Source organism: Nycticebus coucang, chromosome 4 (assembly GCF_027406575.1).
Source record: "Nycticebus coucang isolate mNycCou1 chromosome 4, mNycCou1.pri, whole genome shotgun sequence".
Lineage (NCBI taxonomy): Eukaryota > Metazoa > Chordata > Mammalia > Primates > Lorisidae > Nycticebus > Nycticebus coucang.
Window position 1 is genome coordinate 114,132,303 of NC_069783.1, and position 19,249 is coordinate 114,151,551.

Below are 19,249 nucleotides of genomic sequence, written 5' to 3' on the forward strand. Positions count from 1 at the left end.
TTTTCTTTTTAATAAAGAAAGTACCTCAGCCGGGCACTGTGGCTCACACCTGTAATCCCAGCACTCTGGGAGGCCGAGGTAGGTAGATTGCCTGAAAGACCAGCCTGAGCTAGAGCAAGACCCTGTCTCTTAAAAAAAATAATAGCTGGGCATTGTGGCAGGCACCTGTAGTCCCAGCTGCTCGGGAGGCTGAGCCCAAGAGTTTGAGGTTGCTATGAGCTATGATGCCACAGCACTCTACTGGGGGCAACAAAATGAGACTCTGTCTCAAAAAAAAAAAAAGAAGAAGGTACCTGAGGCTCAAAATTATATAGTTAATAAGTGACAGGGTCAAAGTATGAACCCAGGTGTGCCTAGTTCAAAGCCCACATTCCTAGGTACACATATCTGTAACTGTTAGCTTGGGATTCAGGAGACTTAGGATCTGGTCCTCACTCTGGCTGAGCAACTTTGGAAGAATTATTTGCTCACTTAACAGACCTTCTTGAGGGCCCACTTAGTTCCAGGTGGTGTGGGAAAGAGGGGCTGGGTAGGTGAATTAGAGTTCCTGCCTCGTGTGTATGTGTCCAGTCAAGGGTTTGGAGCCCAATATGAGGACCTTATTTGTCATGTTTAAGGGTGGGAGTCCCTGGGAAGGACCCTGGAGATCTGTGACTTGGGCTGGCCTGAAAGCATTTCCTGTCCTTACATTGTAGCAAGAACTACCCAAGAACCAAACTTCGTGGTAGCTCCAGGTATTTTCAGGCTCCAGCAAGTCCGAGAGGTAGTAGTTCCTTTATGGTGTAACATGATTGGGCCTCAGATGTTTCATCTATGAAGTGGGTCTAGAATAGGGAAGGGGGATAGCAGTAAAGCAGGCACAGGGTGTGACGCAGAAGGTGGTGCGGCCGTAGGAAGCTGGGCAGCTGTTCAGCTCCACCCAGGTAGCCAGTGGGAGTGGGGCCCAGCACATGCTCATCTTCCCATTTGGAAAGGAAACAATTCAGGTTGTCATGTGAAATTTCCCTGTTTTTGCAACACGGGGTGGAATAATCTAACTGGCTCTTGGAACCACCTGTGAGGTTGAGGGGAGAGGCTATCTTCCTGCGTCTTGGCAGCCACAGTGCCCAGCCCCGGACCTGCTCTGGCACATTGGTGCTCATGAAGGAAGTCAGGGGCTGGTTGGGTCATAGGTGTCTGTGAGGTGCCCCCAAGTTCTGTGACCTTAGGTTTTATCCGTGCACCCTCTGCAAAGGTGGAGGTAGATGTGGGTCAGGGGCCTCTGGGTTCGGGATTATGGCAATACCCTGTCAGTAGGTTTTGTGGGTTATTGGCTTTTCTTCCATGACTGGATTTGTCCCTTGTCACTTGGCCCAGATAGCCTCTGTTTATTGCCTTCATATTGTCAATGACTCTCGGCTAGAAGCAGGAGACAGATAGCACATTCCCCAGCCCCATCCACTGGGGCATGGATGGGGCTGTGACCACTGTTATTTCTGCTTCCTGGTTCTTCCTGAGGGACACATGTCAATAATGAAGCAGATGTGAGCAGGGGAGGGACTGGGCAATGACTAATGTGGGGGGAGGGTTGCCTGACCCACCTGTGAGGCCCTAGCTTAGGAAGAAGCTTCTAGATCCCTCAAATGTCTAGGCATACAGATTACTTGCCCCCTCCTGACCACCTTCCTTCACTTGCAATAGCAACAACTCTTGTTTTTCTCTTTGCTTCCACATCAGGGTAACAGCTGTAAGTCAGGTGTGTCTGCCTATCTACCTGCTAGAACAGGGGTGTTCAATGGGCTGAGAAATACGGATTTACATGGGCATCATCCTTTCTCAAGGCCCTCATGATAGATTGAGACCACTGCAGATATCAGTGGCAATTGTTTGTATCTCAGAATACTTGCTCACTAATTCCCCACAAAGGAGGGGATGATCTCCCTCATTTCTTACTGTCCCCAAGAGAGGGGACAGTCCTGAAGCCTGTCCCTTGAACCCAGTGTTCCCAGGTTCCAGTCTTAGGAAGTGTTGCTTAGATAATGCTGATGGTTAACAGCAGTAAACATATGGCAGGTCAGTGAGGCTTCTAGGTGGGAGGCTAAAGTACATGTGGAGAAGGAGTCTTCTTATGGTAGCAGCCATGCTCTTTCTGTGCAGAGAGGGTACATGCAGGTGGTTGGGGAGGGACTGTGGGATCTTGATGATTGACAACAGCACACCTAGCTAACAGAGTGGCCACCTCTGAGACACCCCAGAGGCCTAGGGAGTTAAGCACAGAGTGAAGTTCCATAAGCAAAACCTTTGCTCTTGAGTTGGGTGGCACTGGGCTCTTGGTGACAAGCTTTCCCTTGCTCTCCCCTGAGAACTGCCAGCTCTGTTCCATGCACTGTCCCTGGGATGGAGGGCCAGTGCCTGAGCATCTGGCATAGGTGCCAGCAGTGGCTTTGTAGCCTTTGTGCTGCTTTCCCAGGTGACAGTTTTGCCCCCAGCAGTGGTGGCCACCATGACTCAGGGCTGGCATGTTTCAGCTCACTGGGAGAAAAGACCAGAACCACTCTGTAATTTAACTTAGAGTGAAAGAATTAAGTGCCGGGGGCCAGGCACGGTGGCTCATGCCTGTAATCCTAGCACTCTGGGAGACCAAGGTGGGTGGATTGCCTAGGCTCAGGAGTTTAAGACCAGTCTGAGCAAGAGCGAGACCCTGTCTCTAAAACTAGCTGGGCATGTGTCAGTTGTCTGTAGTCCCAGTTCCTTGGAAGGGCTGTGTTAAGAAGATCACTCAAGCTCAAGAGTTTGAGGTTGCTGTGAACTATGATGCCATGACATTCTACCAAGGGCAACAAAGTGAGACTCTGACTCAAAAAAAAAAAAAAAAGAAAGAAAGAATTAAATGTAGGGCTAGAAAGAGAGGACAGTGGCCTCAGGGCCAACCTCCACGAGGCTCAGCTCCTGGGGCGCAATGCCTTGCATCTGCTTCCCCCTGCTCTGTGGCTTTCACTGTCTCTCTGGCTCTGTCTGCCCTTGTCTTTGCTTCCTTATTTCTCTCTGCATTTCTCTTTTTTGGTGCCCCTACGTGTTTCCGTGCCTGTCCCCTGGGATGCACAGGCCTGCGCTAAGCCTTTAATGCAGTGTAGCGGCTAAAAACGGAGCTGCTGTCACTTTCCAGCTGTGACTTCATTCGGCAAGTGGCTTACCTCCCTTTCCCCACAGTTTAACTATCTGTAAATTGGGGTTGATTGTAATGCTGCCTGTCCCTTAGTTCTGCGCTGTGTGGTCCGGCAAGTGACCACCGAGTTGGGTCTCCCAGCACTTGCAGTGTGGCCAGCACAGACTGGGGCAGTTTCGCCAGCCTTCACAGAGTAAGTTGAGGCTGACTTCCTGGGCTTGAAATTCTGATGAGTGACTTCATTTTCCTGTGCCTCAGTTTCCTCATCCTGTAAATTGGGGTTGAATATACAGTAGAACGTCTATAGCTGACCACCCCACTACTCTGACCACCTCCTTAAGTTGACCTAATTTTCATAGACTGGACATTCACCACATATCACGTACACATTAGTACAGTAGGCCTAGTTCCTTATGTTGACCAGATTGTTACTGTCCCTTGAGTGGTCAATTTACAGAGGTTTTGCTATAGTATATTCTGCTTGTCAGGAATTTTGTAGAGAATCAATGAGTTAAGGCCTGGAAAGCCCTGAGATTCTTATGCCTGGCTCTGGGCAGGGACCCTGGGCGTGGGGGTGCAGATATTCAGATCTTTTTTTTTTTTGAGAAAGAGTCTCACTTTATCGCCGTTGGTAGAGTGCTGTGGTATCACAGCTCACAGCAACCTCCAACTACTGGGCTTAAGCGATTCTCTTGCCTCAGCCTCCCAAGTAGCTGGGACTACAGGTGCCCACCTGGCTATTTTTTTGTTGCAGTTTGGCCGGAGCCAGGTTCGAACCCACCATCCTCTGCATATGGGGCCAGTGCCCTACCCACTGAGCCACAGATGCCACCCATGGCGGGGGTGCAGGCGTTGTGTGGCAAAGGAGACCACCTAGAAATGGGCCTGAGGACAAAAATGTGGAATAGGGCAGAGGAGCATCTGGATCCTGCAGCTCTGACGAGATGTCACTCCTTTGTGGGTTTGAGCCACCCTTTGTGATCTCTCCTGAGACTGGCATGTGCTAGGATGACAGGAAAAGGTTCAGGGCAGGTGTGCAGGCTGAGGGTAGGGCTCTACCTCCCTGGCCCATATGCAGGTAGGGTCAAGGGCCTGCCTGGTCCTGGGAGGAAACTTTGGTCATTAAGGTCCTCAAGAGGTAGTAGCTGGTCTGCAGCTTCCCATCCCCTGACTCAGTTAGCCAGCAGCCACTTCACTCAGGGCTGCCAGTCTGAGTCCTCTCAGTTGGCCAAGAGCCTTGACTTTCTGTACCAGATGTCAAGGTCCCCTGTGCCCTCCTGCGTGCTGGCGACCCTCCCTACACCCTTATGAGTGAGGGACCCTGAGAGGGCCAGCTGCTCATCCTATCTTTGGCCTCCCACCACAGGTTGGATCCACGCAGTGTACACCCCTGTGGACTCTCTGGTGTTTGGCGGAAACATCCTACACAGCTTTAACGTGCCCATGCAGCTGCGCATCTACGAGATCGAAGACAGGACACGGGTAAGGAGGCTTCCTTCTCTCTTCATGGATGTGCCTGGCCCTGGGCTCTGCCTGGTGCTTGGGTGTGTGTAGTAGGTCACTCTGAAGCCCTCTTCAGGTCCCCTTCCCTGCCTCAAGCCCGTGGGGATGCCTGCAAGAGGCCTACCAGAGGCCATGGAGTTTCTGTTTACCTCCTGGCCAGTGGTAGCCAAAACCCCTTGTTGCAAAGGAAGTATCTCTTCAGAAAGCACCATGAGCAATCAGGAACCCTGCCTCCCCCTCCTCCTCCTCCTCCTCATATGTGGAAATGGGTGTGAGGGATCGGGGGAATCTTGTTGCCGTTGTTTGGAAATTGAATGTACACCTTGGAAAGAGGGCCTGGCTTGGTCTAAGGTCAAGTCTTGCCCATACCGTCTCCTGGAGATCCCAGTTCAGACTGGGGAGAGCCCTGAGAATGCCGGTGTCTGTGAGCCCCGGGTCCTATCTGCACCAGTCAGGGCCTTTGGTGGTGGTAGTGGTGGTGGTGGGGTCCCTGGCTCCCTGGGCTCAAGGCTTTCTTCTGCCCTTGGCACTGATAGTAATGGGTCAGAAACTGATTTTTCCCTGCCAAATGTTCCAGGACCCAGGGCTGATGCTCAGACACCTGACATGTACCCTCCATTCCAAAAGTTTCTGACATGTACCCTCCATTCCAAAAGTTTGCCCAGGAAAAGCAGTGGCAGCTTGGAGCTTGTCCCCTCTTTCCTATGTGGGGACTTGACCAGGCATCCCCAGGCCTGGAACTGGAAGGCAAAGGAGGAGGCCTGTGATAAAAAGGGCCCATTTCTTCTTCTTCTTCTTCCTCTTTATTTGTTTACATAGCAATTCAAATATTTACTTTCTTTTTTTAAAACTAAGATATAATTCACATAACATAAAATTCATCATTTAAAGTGCACGATTTAGTGGGGTTTTTAGAATATTTGCAAGGTTATGCAACCTTCATCACTAATTCCAGAACATTTTCATCACCCCCAAAAGAAACTGCTCCCATGAGTAGTCACTCCCTCTTTGCCCTTCCCCTCCTCCCTGGGAACTTCTAATCCACTTTCTGACTCTCTGGATTTGCTTATTCTGGAGATATGCTCTAATGCAGTCATGCCATGTGGCCTTTTGTGACTGGCTTCTTTCATTTAGCATGTTTTCAAGATTCATCCACATTGTAACCCACGTCAATACATCATTCCTTTTTATGGCTGAGTAATATTCCATTACTCACAGACCACACCATTTCTTCTTGGGCTTTGTGTTGGAGATGGCATTTTGCCCCAGCAAGGTGTTGCTGTGCCTGGACTCCAAGGAAATGTCTTGCATAGGCAGCTGCTCTGCCCAGAGTTCCCGACTTTACTGATCTTGTTTTCAGGCCTTGGTTTGCGTGGAGTCATAGACACAAGTAAAAGTCTTAGCCATGACATGCGTATCTGAACCTCTTTACAGTCCTGGTGTTGCGGGACCTCGTCTGAGGGTTTCCTGGAACCACTTGGAGCCGAAGTCAGTGACATGGTGCTGCAAGGGTGTGTGCACATTTTCGCATTGGCACGTTTGCTGCCTGGGATGCCCGGTTTGGCAGAGACCTTGGGTCTGGGCTGGGGTCACATGTGAGGCCCTCGTGTCATGGATTTTCTTCCTTTACTTCTCTGTTGCCACCATTCCTGTCCCACCTGGGGAAGGCCAGCCCTGGGCCTAGTCTGGAAGATGGTATCCCAGGATGTTAAGGAGAAAGGCACTGTTTGGGCACAAGTGGTCATCTCACAGTCTGGGTCACGTGCTGACTGGGGCTCTGGCCAACTGTTCTTTGGCTGGCCCTAAAGAACAAGCCAGTTTGTGCATGAGCAGACTAGCAGATGTGACACAGAAAAGGAGAAATCTAGAGGAAGCAGCCAGGCCCAGGACTTTCAGGCAATTCCTGAAAGCCACAGTCAGGCTGGCATTTCTAAAGTCTTTGGCAACTTGCTGGGCAGCCATCCTCTCCCCCTGGGAATCTGATTGTAGAACTCGGTGGATTCAGGGGTCCCCTTATTCTCTTAGAAGCCCAGCTCCCCTCCCCCACCTGCAGCAGAGGAGGGAGGCAGGGTAACGGAGCAGACCCCGGAGTGACCCACTGAGCTTGTGTTGAATATTGCATCCACGTGGAGTACAGCAGCGTCCCCTCTCCCAGGGCCCACTGTCCCTGTCCTCTGAGTGGGGACCCCATCTGGTTTCACTGAAGCAGGCTGACAAGCTGGGGGCTGGTAGGCTGGAACCAGTGGCAGGCTGTTTAATCTGCTTTGATTTCTGGTCTTTGGAGAGGGGCTTGGCCACAAGGCCCATTGTTGATGTCTTAGGAGCCAAGGCAGACAAAAGGCGCTGGGGAGAGAGTGCTAGAAGCCAGATAAAATGCCAGGGCTCCTTGTCAGCTCACTACAGCTTAATTCTTTACATCCCTTAGAGCTTTCTTAAGAAGGTTATGGCCATTTAAAAATAGTTTTGTAAAAGTCCTAAAACATGGCTTTGCTTGGAAACCAAGTGTAGGGGGTGGGACAGAAGAAACTATCAGTCTTCAAGCTCCATGGTGTGGGTTTGTCTTGGAGTAAGAATTTGCTTCAGTGGCCCAAGGTTGGGGACCCTCCCATCCAGATTAGAGAACTCCAGGGTTCTCCTGAGTTTAGGAAGCTTATGTCTAACTTACCTGATTTTTCTGGGCTGGATGATAGGTGACCTCATCTTGCAGTGTCACTGCCCATAAGGCGACCAGAGCACATGCAGGAGTTTGGGGACTGCCTGGTGGGTTTCCCTTTCCCCTCTTTGTAGATGAACTCTCCCTTTCCTTCCCATTCCAAAGATAGGCAGAGTGATGCAAGAACCACACCGAAGTGGATATGTGGCCTGTTTGCTATTTTAATATAATGTCTCAAGAATCACTACATACTTTTCACTTAGGTTGATCAGTGATAGGGATGGTCCAAATGATCATTCATTAAACTGCCGTCTCTCATGTTTATCTTTTTTTTCCCCAATGGCTCTAGTGAAAGCAGCCTTCCCAACAAAGGTAATGCCAGCATACCCCATTCCTTCCTAACGAGTGAATCTATTTGGAAATTGCAAATAATTTACCCTACCTCTCTCCTTCCCCCACCATTGGATTCCCCCCCCATGGATTTTTTTTTTTCCAGGAGAAAAACAAATTTTAGGACACTTCCACCCACCCTCACATTTTACTTTTTCAAGTCCTTGAGACCTTCGAGCTCTAGATGTACCAAGAAACCTTCTGTTCTCCCCTTGTACGGTCACTCAGCTCTGAGATGACTTGGGCCTCTGGGGCAGGGCTCAGGCCAGGTGCCACACAAATGGGCCTTTGGAACTCAAAGTGAACCATTGAGATCCTGACAGACTGATGACCCTCCAGGCTGGGAGCATTGCATGCTTTCTGACTGCCTTGCCTTTTGTTTTGGACTGACAGTGGTTAACAACTCAATTTGGTGAGGCTCCGAATTTGTCAACAAATAATGTTGAGCAATCGTATGTTTAATGTTCCCAGGCATGTGGCTGAAACCTTTTGAAGGCGAAGGGTGGAAGGCGACAACCTGTTTGTAAGTCAATTCTTTGCAAATTTTGTTTCCTGCAGTCCTCTCTTGGAAAAAAAATAAATAAATAAAAATATTAAAAAATTTTGAATTCCTTCATCAGCATTCGTTTTCACCCAGCTGGTTTCTCTTGGGTTCAGCAACAAAGAAGGAGAGCTTATTTTCCTCTCCTGAAATATAGCCCCCTCATTTTTTTTCCCTAATCCAGGAAGATTAAAAGATGGTCATTGTGTCCATCAGTGGCAGGGTGGCTTGGATGGTGTCCGAAAATTTGAAAAGCCAAAACCAACTTTAGAATTTTACTAATCTCAAGACTAATCAGGAGATGTACGTGAGCATCTGTCTGTCCTCAGCCTACTTTTTGGGTATTGGCAATTTGTCTCAAAATTATTTGGCCCTTGTTTTGGAATAGGGGTGGTGCTGAGACCCCCCCCCCAAAAAAAAACCCTTCTTCACGAGAAGTCAAGGTCTGCTTCATGGTGAAGAGTCCCTCTTTTTTAAATTTCAGAGGGGACTGATCCATAACTATGAAAAAAGATTATTACTATCCCAGCAGTAAAACTGGGGTTCTCAGGAAAGTAGCTGGAGCCAAAGAAACCGCTAGATTATGATCCCAACTCCATGCATCCCCTCCCAAGGAGCTCAAAAGCATGTGACGGCCATGATCTCATTCCAGAGCACACCACCCACCAGCGCAGGGAGATCAAATGGACCCAATGAGCAGAAAGGAGGAATGAGGCCCTTAAAGTGGGGAAAGGGCCTCACACCTGAAAACTGAGTTAGCAGGAATGAGCAGGAGCCAAGTGAGACCTAGATAGATCTCTCAGAAAGGGCCAAGTTGGAGCCTTTTCCAGGTGGGCATTTTGAGAAAGTTAGGAAAATAGTATTTTAGGGTAAATGGAGAATCTAGATCTGCTTGTATTTGTCTTTATCTCAGATGTAGAATGTCACTTTGTTTATTGTCAGCAGAGGGACCAGGGCAGCTGGGAAGGGAGGATGTGCTTGCTTAATAACCAACTCCCTGAGTTCCTGGAGGATCAGGGTGTAGAGCGCGGTGTGTCTCTGACTCTTGCAGACACACCCTTGGGGAGAGAGGGCAAGAGAGGAGGCCAGGTGTAAGTGAGGACGTGTATGTAGCCCCTGGAGGAGAGGGTTCAGCACTGAGAGTCAGGGAGTTCTCTCCTACCATCCTTGATCCTCCCTTGACTGCATAAGATGTAGTTTCTAGAAGGCTCATCCTGCCCGGTCCATCAGTGGTGTTGCTTCCTTTCCATCTTTTGCTGCCATCTCATCTCTAGACCCTGAACTGCCACCCACTGGAATACCCCTGGGTCCCAGACTTCTTTACGATTCTGATACCCACAGTTGTCTCCTCTTTTTCTTCCTCCCCTGTAAGAAACAGTCAATGGGGGATTTCCATGTGGCCTCCTGCAACAGACCTGATTGTGTCTCCCTCAGTGTCAGGATGGTCTCAGATCATACCTGGGATTTGTGTCTGTGGGAGCCCTGTGTGGCAATACAGGCTGGGCAATGCCAGGTGGTGTGGGGTTGGAGCAGGAGGTGGAGCTTCTGAGGCCCCGCCCCTGGAGGTGGGGGAGGCCATGTCCCCTCCACCCTCATTGGTTCGCCTGGCCCATCCTCCCTCCCAGTGTGCAGGATGATGCTCCATAGCCTGTCTGCAAATGGGTAAGGTTTGGGGGTTGGTTTCTGTTTTTCAAGGGGGCGGGAGAGAGAGAAGAACCTGTGCAAGAATTTTCAAGAGTGATGAAGAGCCTGTGTTTGTTATAGCTAGAATCAGGCAGTGGCTCCCATCTGCAGGTACCCACACCATCTGCTAGCAGGTCAGGGGAGAACTCTTGTTTTTCTGCCCCTCACAGAAGCACCAAGTAGCCCCCATTCAACTTCTGGGGCATGCAGCTCAGGGACCTTTGAGATGACGCTCTCACATGGGCCGCGTCCTCTGCCTCATTTGTGCATGCTGCTGGCATCTTCCCCCTCCCAGCAACCCGCTCATTTTCCCTTTCCATCATTTGTGTTCTAGCTAAGGCGATGACAGTGACCCCCACCCCCAGGGAGCCTCTCCCCATTTTTCTCCCTCCTTTCCCTTTTGCCCTCCAGAAACTGACCTCTGCCTGCCTGGGCCTTTGCTTTCAGGTGCAGCCCAAATTCCGTTACCCCTTCTACTATGAGATGTGCTGGTATGTCTTGGAGAGATATGTGTACTGTGTGACCCAGCGCTCCTACCTCACTCAGGAATACCAGAGAGAATCGATGCTCATTGGTGAGTGAACCACAGGGAGCCCACAGCCTCGACTGCACAGCTGGGGCAGAAATTGTTCTTTCAGTGGGGCCTAGGTAGACTCCCTGGGTTCAGGGGATTCTTTTGAGGCCAGAGTATTGGTTAGAGTCCTAGAGACCCCTTGAGGGAGGGAATTCATTCTTGTCAGCTTCCCACTTTGAATATAGAGTCCAAGAAAAAAATGAACCTGTGACCCCCAGAGAATCGTGTTTGTGCCGTCCAGCCTGTGACTATGCAGAAGCAGGGAGGGGCTGGTTCCAGGCATGGCTGCTGAAACAGGATAACCCCACAGAGCAAAGAATCCTTGTGCTTTAATTCCTCCCTAGTGACCAGCTGATTTCACCCCCTACATGAGAGGTTGGGTTTTTGTCTATACATGAGCAGGTCTGTGAGAGTAGCCAGTCCCCCAAAACCTAGTCTGCCTTTGAGTCTGCAGGAGAGGTGGCCAGAGTCAGTGGTACAGGCTTGGAGGAGCAGGGAGAGAGTGTAGCCATTGCTGCAGCGCCCTGTCCTGCTGCCAATACTTAAAGGTACATCATCCCCCTCAACATGGCTCTGCCCTTGAATCTTGCCTCACAGATGTCCACCCTATAGTTGCATCTGGCTGTCACCACAAGCCCTGACCAGCAACGTAGAGGAGGAACACGATTGTTCCTGGCTGGATCTTTGAGCTGTCACCGAGGGTTTTTCCTGGATGTAGAGTCCGCTGTGTCTGAACCACAGCATTTGTCATCATGGGGTAGAAAGATGAGCATGGTTTGTCTTCTGTAGGGTCTGCACAATTTTTCCTGCAGTCTCTAGGATTTTTAGATTCTTCTTTTTTACACCCTGCAGGAACCCTCCTCCCTCACTTAGTGACTGTTAGGGGTCCCACGCTTGGGCATAGAAGGAGGAACTTTTTGCTTGTTTCTATGGGGCTTTATTGGGAAGCCTTTGTCTTTGGGGTGTGTCGTGAGTCTCATTCCCATCAGATGATACTATTCAGGGGTTGGAAAGTACCGGAACGCTACCACCTGCTCCTCTGGACCTCCCAGCCTGGTGGGAGAGAAGGGAAATAATCCTGAAATAGCGTGAGAGCCGCTGTGATTGCAGTAACTACACATTCCCCTGGGGACCAGAGGTTGGGAAGAGTGAAAGGATTTCTTTTTTTTTTTTCTTCTTCTTTTTTTTTTTTTTTTTTTTGTTTTTTTTTGTAGAGACAGGGTCTCACTTTATGGCCCTCGGTAGAGTGCCGTGGCCTCACACAGCTCACAGCAACCTCCAACTCCTGGGCTTAAGCGATTCTCTTGCCTCAGCTTCCCGAGTAGCTGGGACTACAGGCGCCCGCCACAATGCCCGGCTATTTTTTTGTTGCAGTTTGGCCGGGGCCGGGTTTGAACCCGTCACCCTCGGTATATGGGGCCGGCGCCCTACCGACTGAGCCACAGGCGCCGCCCGAGTGAAAGGATTTCTGAGTATCAGTAGTCCCCAGGCTAGGAAATCAAAGGTTGGTTTTCTCACTTGGATATTTAGGGTGGAAGAACATTTCTAATTCCATTTGTAGGCACAAGAGGAGATTGTGAGGTGGTGCTTGGGTAATCAATGTTCACTTTTTCCCCATACATTTTCTTGCCACTTTTCCTACGGGTTCATCTAGTCCATCTGCCAAGGAGCAGGGCAGATGTGAAGGAGGCATGCCCCTTATTCACTGCTACTCATGTGCCAGGAACTGTACACGGTAATGCCTATTTACTTCTCACTACAGCCTCCAGAGGACATTTGCTTTGCTTTATATTTTCATTTATATATTTAAAAAAATTTTTTTTTGAAATTAGGGCCTCAGCTTTGTCACCCAGGCTAGGGTGCAGTGGTATTATCATAACTCACTACAACCTCAAACTCCTGGACTCAAGTGATCCTCTTGCCTCAGCCTCCCAAAAAGCTGGGACTATAGGCAGCTGCCACCATGCCCAACTAATTTCTTGTCTCTCTTTCTTTTTTTTTTTCTTTTTTTGAGACAGAGTCTCACTATGTTGCCCTCAGTAGAGTGCCATGGTGTCACAGCTCATAGCAACCTCAAACTCTTGGGCTTAAGCCCAAGTACCAAGTACCAAGTACCCAGGACTAAAAGGCACCCGCCACAACGCCCAGCTATTTTTTTGTTGTTGTTGTTGCAGTTGTCATTGTTTAGCTGGCCCGGGCTATGTTCAAATCCGCCAGCCTGGGTGTATGTGGCCGGCACCCTTCCTACTGAGATATAGGCACTGCCACCCCAGCTAATTTCTTAAATTTTTGTAAGATGTGGTCTCACTGTGTTGCTCAGCCTGATCTCAAACTCTTGGCCTCCCAAAGTGTTAAGATTCTAGGCATGAGCCACTGTGCCTGGCTTGCCTTATATTTGTAAACAGCTCTCCTGGGACATGGTTCATATATCATACAGTCCCCCCATGTAAAGTGTACAATCCAGTAGTTTTTAGAATATTCATGGAGTTAATTGACTGCAGTCAATTTTATTTTATTTTATGTTATTTTATTTTATTTATTTATTTTGAGGCAGTTCTCACTTTGTCACCCTCGGTAGAGTGCTGTGGTGTCATATCTCACAGCAACCTCCAACTCTTGAGCTCAAGCAATCTTCTTGCCTTAGCCTCCTGAGCAGCTGGGACTACAGGTGCCTGCCACAATGCCCAGCTAGGTTTTTTTGTTTCTTTCTCAGAGACGGGGTCTTGCTCTTACTCAGGCTGGTCTCCAACTCCTGAGCTCAAGCAAGCCACCTGCCTCGGCCTCCCAGAGTGTTAGGATTATAGACGTGAGCCACCGTGCCAGTCTACCGCAGTCAATGTTAGAACATTTCCATCACCTTGAAAATAAACCCTTCAGTTGTTGTCTCATTTTCTACTCCCTGCCCCGTCAGCTACTAATCTACTTCCTGTCTATAGATTTCCCACTGTTTAGATATTTTACATCAATGGAATCATATGATATATGCTCTTTTTGGCTTATTTTTAAACGTTAAAAAATAAAGTGCCAGGCGTATTCAGAAAGGTGAGGCAACCGTGTAAGTACATGCACCCAGGAAGCAGTAGGGCTGGGATTTAAACCTCTGACTGAGCTCCGTCTTTCTAGGGGCTAGGAGGCATAGACCAGTAAGACTGTCAGAGAAGTCTGATCTCTAGAGTCAAGGGGAGGGGGGCTGAGTAGAGGGTCTAGAACCTTCCAGCAGGGAGTTGGGCATTCATCTCAGTCTTTCTTGTGACATCCCCCACCCCAGATGCCCCAAGAAAGCCCAGTGTAGACGGCTTCTCATCTGATTCCTGGCTGGAGATGGAGGAGGAGTCCTGTGAGCAGCAGCCCCAGGAGGAAGAAGAGGAACAGGAGGAGGAGGAGGGGGGAGGTGCAGATAAGGCGCCCAAGCTGCCTGCCGATGGCCCTGTCTCACCCACCAGCACCCCCTCTGAGGACCAGGAGGCCCCTGGGAAGAAGCCCAAAGCACCTGCTATGCGGTTCCTCAAAAGGACTTTGTCTAATGAGTCAGAAGAAAGTATGAAGTCTACCACGATGCCCATAGACTACCCTAAGACACCCACTGGCTCTCCCACCACAGAGGTTGCTGCCAAATGGACCCACCTCACCGAGTTTGAACTGAAGGGCCTGAAAGCTCTGGTGGAGAAACTTGAATCCCTCCCAGAGAATAAGAAATGTGTCCCTGAAGGCATCGAGGACCCCCAGGCACTCCTGGAGGGAGTGAAGGTGGGCAGGGGTTGTGTCCAGGGCTGGGCATCTGAGCAGGGCTGGCCAGGTTCTGTTCAATGTAGCAGTGGTAGTGTGTGGTTCAGGGTGGTTTAGTACAGAATATTCCGCTGTTTTGGGCATCTGTTCAGGCATTGGAAGGGGGCCTCTGGGGGCTCTGTCTGAGCAGAGGCTGCCATTAAGAGCTGCAGAGGAACCTCATACTGGATGCTGGCTTTGTGGTTAAATTCTTTCTTAGGACTTGATGGAAGCTTGAGCTGTGCCTAGCAGAAGGTGTGATGTGCGTGGCAATGGTGCTGTTGTTGGGTTTGGAAAACAGACTCCTCCACCCCTGTCAGGAAGACTTGTTGCTCTGGGCTGGCATCCCTGGAGCATGCAGGGATGCGATTCACATTCCTATGGTCCTCCTGCAGCCACCACACAAGATTTATCTGCATTTAACTGGTGAGGAAGTAGGCTCAGAGAAGTTAAGGGACATGTCTGAGCATACAGAGCAGGTAGAGGGTGGAGGTGGGATGAGGATGCAGGGTTGACTTCAGAGCCTTGGTGTGTATACCACAGCACAGAACTACCTCTTGTTTTTTAAGCGTTGGTAAGTGTGAGGCCTTGGAGGCCTTTGGGCTTCCTTCTCCAATGTCTAATGCTTAAGTGAAGCCAGCTGCCTTCTGGGGGGGGCAATTGAATTTGAGTTTCTTCTTCAATGGCTGCATACGACCCAGGACTTGGTAGTTTATTTGTTCTTTTAGGAAACATTGTGTCTTTTAGGAAACATATTTCTTAACATAGAAATATTAAGACTCCTCCCTTATTGGGGTATAGCGCTGGAGATCAAGGCACACATCAAGTAGCCTAACTGCGACCAGTAGAGGGAGCCAGTGCACAAAATCATAAATGGGGTGTACCTCACTTTATTTTTACTTTTATTTATTTATTTGAGACAGAGTCTCACTATGTTGCCCTTGGTAGAGTGCTGTGGGGTCACAGGTCACAGGTCACAGCAACCTCAAACTCTTGGGCTTAAGCAATTCTCTTGCCTTAGCCTCCCAAGTAGCTGGGACTACAAAACCTGGCTATTTTTTGGTTATAGTTGTCATTATTGTTTAGCAGGCCCAGCCTGGGCTAGAACCCTCTAGCCAGTGCCCTACTCCCTGAGCTACCATCGCCGAGCCGAGTATACCTCACTTTATAAGCTTAGATAATAGATATGTCCCCTCCAGGTATGTGAAAATTAAAACCTGATAACTCAGGGGAACTTTTCAGCGAAAGAACTCTGTGATTTTTTTTTTTTTTTCTTTGAGACAGAGTCATACTCTCTGAATGCCATGGGGTCATCATAGCTCACAATAACCTCAAACTCTTGGGCTCAAAAGATCCTCTTCTGTCTCCTGAGTAGGTAGTACTACAGGCGCTCACCGCAACGCCTGGCTAGTTTTTCTATTTTATTTCATTTTTAATTTTTTGAGACAAGAGTCTTACTTTGTCACACTTGGTAGAGTGCCATGGCATCATAGTTCACAGCAACTTCCACCTCCTGGGCTCAAGTGATCCTCTTGCCTTAGCCTCCCAAGTAGCTGGGACTACAGGTGCCAGCCACAATGTCTGGCCATTTTATAGAGACGGGGTTGCACTCTTGGCTCAGGCTGGTCTCGAACTCTTAAGCTCAGGCAATCCACCCACCTTGGCCTCCCAGAATGCTAGGATTATGGGCGTGAGCCACCATGCCCTACCTAAATTTTCTATTTTAGTAGAGATGAAGTCTCACTCTTGCTCAGGGTGGTCTTGAAGTCCTGAGCTCAAGCAGTCCACCCCGCTTGGCCTCCCAGAGTGCTAGGATTGCAAACATGAGCTACCAGCCCAGCCTAGATCTTTGTTAATGAGTCTGTTTCATTGATTCTTGTTTTTTTTGGAGGTTGGTGACCTCTTTTGAGAATTTTGCGAAAATAATGGAGTCCCCCCATTTCCCCAAATATGCTTATACACATAAAATTTTACATGCAGTGTTCCTGGACCCCAGTTTAAGATACTCTAATATTTTGGTGTAGATTTTTGTATATTAGGTTTTCTAAAGGAATCTTTAGAATTTTGTCATGTGGTTACTTTTTTTCTTCTGAGCTCCTATAAAGTGAAAACTGAAAACAGGTATTTTTATCAATAATAAAATAATAGTATCAGGGTCCCAAATGTAAATGAGTTAAAAACATTGATTTGAAGAGAAAATGTTGTTCCATGATTTTGGAAAGGCTTTTTTTACTTTAAAAACATCTTTGTGTCTCCAATCTGTTTATGTGTAGTGTTCCTGATTCTTTTTTTTTTTTTTTTATTTGCAAAAAGAAATGTATTTATAGGGACTGTTCTTAAAATAAAAATCTGAAATGGCCCTAGATATTCTACAGCACAAGTCTTCTTCTGCAACATCTTGCATTATTCTTTCTGCAAATAATAACAGTCATATTGACTTGAGCAGAAGTGTCCGTGTAAGTAAAAACACATACACACAACACCAGGCAATTGAATTAGGTCTCGTGCCCAGGCTGTGCCCTGCCTCCCAACAAAGCTCATGGCCCTATTAGGAGAAAAAGCATGGCAATCCCAGTACGCAGCTCCCCATTTCTGAGAGCTGGAACCTGGTGACCAAGCCACATGTTACTTAAAAATCCAACAGGTGATGCTTCTCTATATGTTGGGAAGACAAGGAAGAGGAAAAGACAGGTAAAAAGGGCAGCTGATGTTTCTTCTACCTTCAATACTGTAATGTTCCAAGCAAAGCTCTCAGTAGCCTTGTTGAGTTTTCTTCCTTTCAAGCCTTCTTTTGTCCCCAAATTATGAAGTTCTTCGTGGAACTCCATCCCTGCTTTCTGACACTGTACAATTCTTTCATGGACTGTGTCTGCCATTTCTATGAGAAACCGGCTCTCTTGAATCATCTGTGAACTGTTTCGGTGTTCTTGGACTTGGCACTCAGTTGAACTGCCTTGGGGAGAGCTTGAGCAGGAGTGTGGAGAACTTTGGGCATTGTCTGGGGCCCCAGACTGAGCCACTGAGCTGGGTGCAGGAAGCCATTGTGAAAGAACTGCCCTGGCAAGCTCCGTGTTCCTGATTCTTGGTTGGTCAGATCTCTTTTTAGAGATGAAATCTGGTTCCTCCTATCTCTGACCTGTACCTACCTGATGGCCTCCGAGGCTGGATTCATCCTAAACTCCTTGACGGTGTGGAGGAAGCATGGGCCTAGGGGCTTATACAAAATGCAAACAGCCCAGATCCCCCCATTACCTACAAGGGGTCACGTGGCATCTTGATGACTATGAGCTGTTGTAGGTGGTTTCCATGTACAAACCGATTTAAACCTTCCAACAACCCTTTGTGGTACTTTTATTATCCCCATTTCACAGAAAAGAAAATTGAGGTACAGAGAGATTAAATAACTTACCCTAGGTTACACGTGCTGTTCAGTGAAATGACCATCTTATTTAATTTGGTTTGTGAAAGGAAAGGGAGATTCCAGCATCTCATAAGAGTCTAAGAAAGCCATTCCCTTCCCTATCTTTATGAAAACCTCCAGGGAGTTGGCATTGCGGTGCTTTCAGTGACCTCCTTTAAAGACAGTTATTCTGATGGAGGTGCCAGGATATTGGCCTATACAGAGTGGGAAGACAAGAAGTCAGGACACAGGAGACTTGAATTCATGCCTGGTTTCTGGTTTTAGCTGTTTGCTGTGTGGCCTTTGGCAAGCCACTTCTTCTTGCTATATGTAATATGAGGATATTAGGCAAGATATGCTTTGTCCTTCACATTCTGTGGTTCCTTAGCTTTTTTTTGTTGTTGTTGAGACAGAGTCTCACTATGTCCCGCTTGGTAGAGTGCCATGGCATCACAGCTCACAATAACCTCAAACTCTTGGGCTTAAGTAATTCTCTTGCTTCAGCCTCCCAAGTCTCTGGGACTATAGGTGCCTGCCATAATACCCAGCTTTTTTTGTTGTTGTTGCAGTTGTCATTGTGGTTTTGTAGGCCCAGACCAGGTATGAACCCGCCAGCCTTGGTGTATGTTGCTGGCACCATACCCACTGTGCTATGGGCTCTGAGCCTTTTCTTCTTCTTCTTTTTTTTTTTTTTTTTGAGATGGGGATCTTGCTGTATTGCCCAGGCTGCCTCTACTTCCTAAATAGCTGGGATGAGAGGCATGTGCTAGTGTGCCTGGCTTTCTTGGTCATTCTAAAGTGCTTAACCTTCAGTGAAACTTGAATGATCTCATTGTAAAATGGACATAATGTGACAGGAACTTATATCATTGAATTATTTTGAGAACGATGAAGTAGTGAACATAAAGCACCCAGCATACCCTCACAGAGATTCTTAGGCAGCAGTTGCAGGCAAACTATATTGACTTTGAGCAACTCCTCACTCTTTCTGTTCTCCTTTCCTTTTCCTCCTTCTTTACCTTTCCATAGTGCCCCGTCCCTCCCTCAGGTGAAAGGTTGCCATCTGCATTAGAGTACTAGGATGTTATCTTCTCATATATGGAGCCTCAGAGTCTGAAGTCAAGGTGTTGTCAGGGCCACACGCCCTCTGCAGGCTCTAGGGAAGAAAGAATTCCTCTTTCCCTTCTCTACCTTCAGGTGTTTGCTGGTATCCCTTGGCTTATGGGTGCAGCACTCCTGTCTCTGCTCCTGTTCCCTCCTAACAGTCTTCTCTATGTGCTGTCAGTGACTGACCACAGTCACTGCATTAGGGCCCACCCTAATCCAGTATGACCTCGTCTTAACTTGATTAAATCTGCAATGAGTTCATGATCATTTTGAGATTCTGGGTGCACATAAATTTTAGGGTGACACTGTTCAACACAGTACATTATCTTTTCTCTTTTTTCCTCTTGAATTGGCAACTATTAATTAGTGGACAGAGTAATTCACAATAAGATGGGAGTCACTGCCTGCTGTCCCTCCTAGAAGAATCTATGCTTTGAACTAGACTCTGGGAGAGAGCTGTGGCCCTGATAGGAGGGTAGGAGGGCGTG

At 48.3% G+C, this 19,249-nt stretch overlaps 1 protein-coding gene across 9 annotated transcripts in view; it reads left to right on the plus strand.

Annotated features, from left to right (window-relative positions):
• The window catches only part of KDM2B (lysine demethylase 2B), a 143,136-nt gene that overhangs the window by 52,979 nt on the left and 70,908 nt on the right, over positions 1-19,249 (plus strand). For 8 of the 9 annotated variants that reach the window (XM_053586978.1, XM_053586976.1, XM_053586977.1 and 5 more), the window contains 3 exons: positions 4,512-4,627; positions 10,363-10,489; positions 13,758-14,236. In XM_053586978.1, the coding sequence (XP_053442953.1) occupies positions 4,512-4,627; positions 10,363-10,489; positions 13,758-14,236 (722 nt within the window). The remainder of the gene's footprint in view (positions 1-4,511; positions 4,628-10,362; positions 10,490-13,757; positions 14,237-19,249) is intronic. The other variant, XM_053586980.1, reaches the window with a different exon arrangement.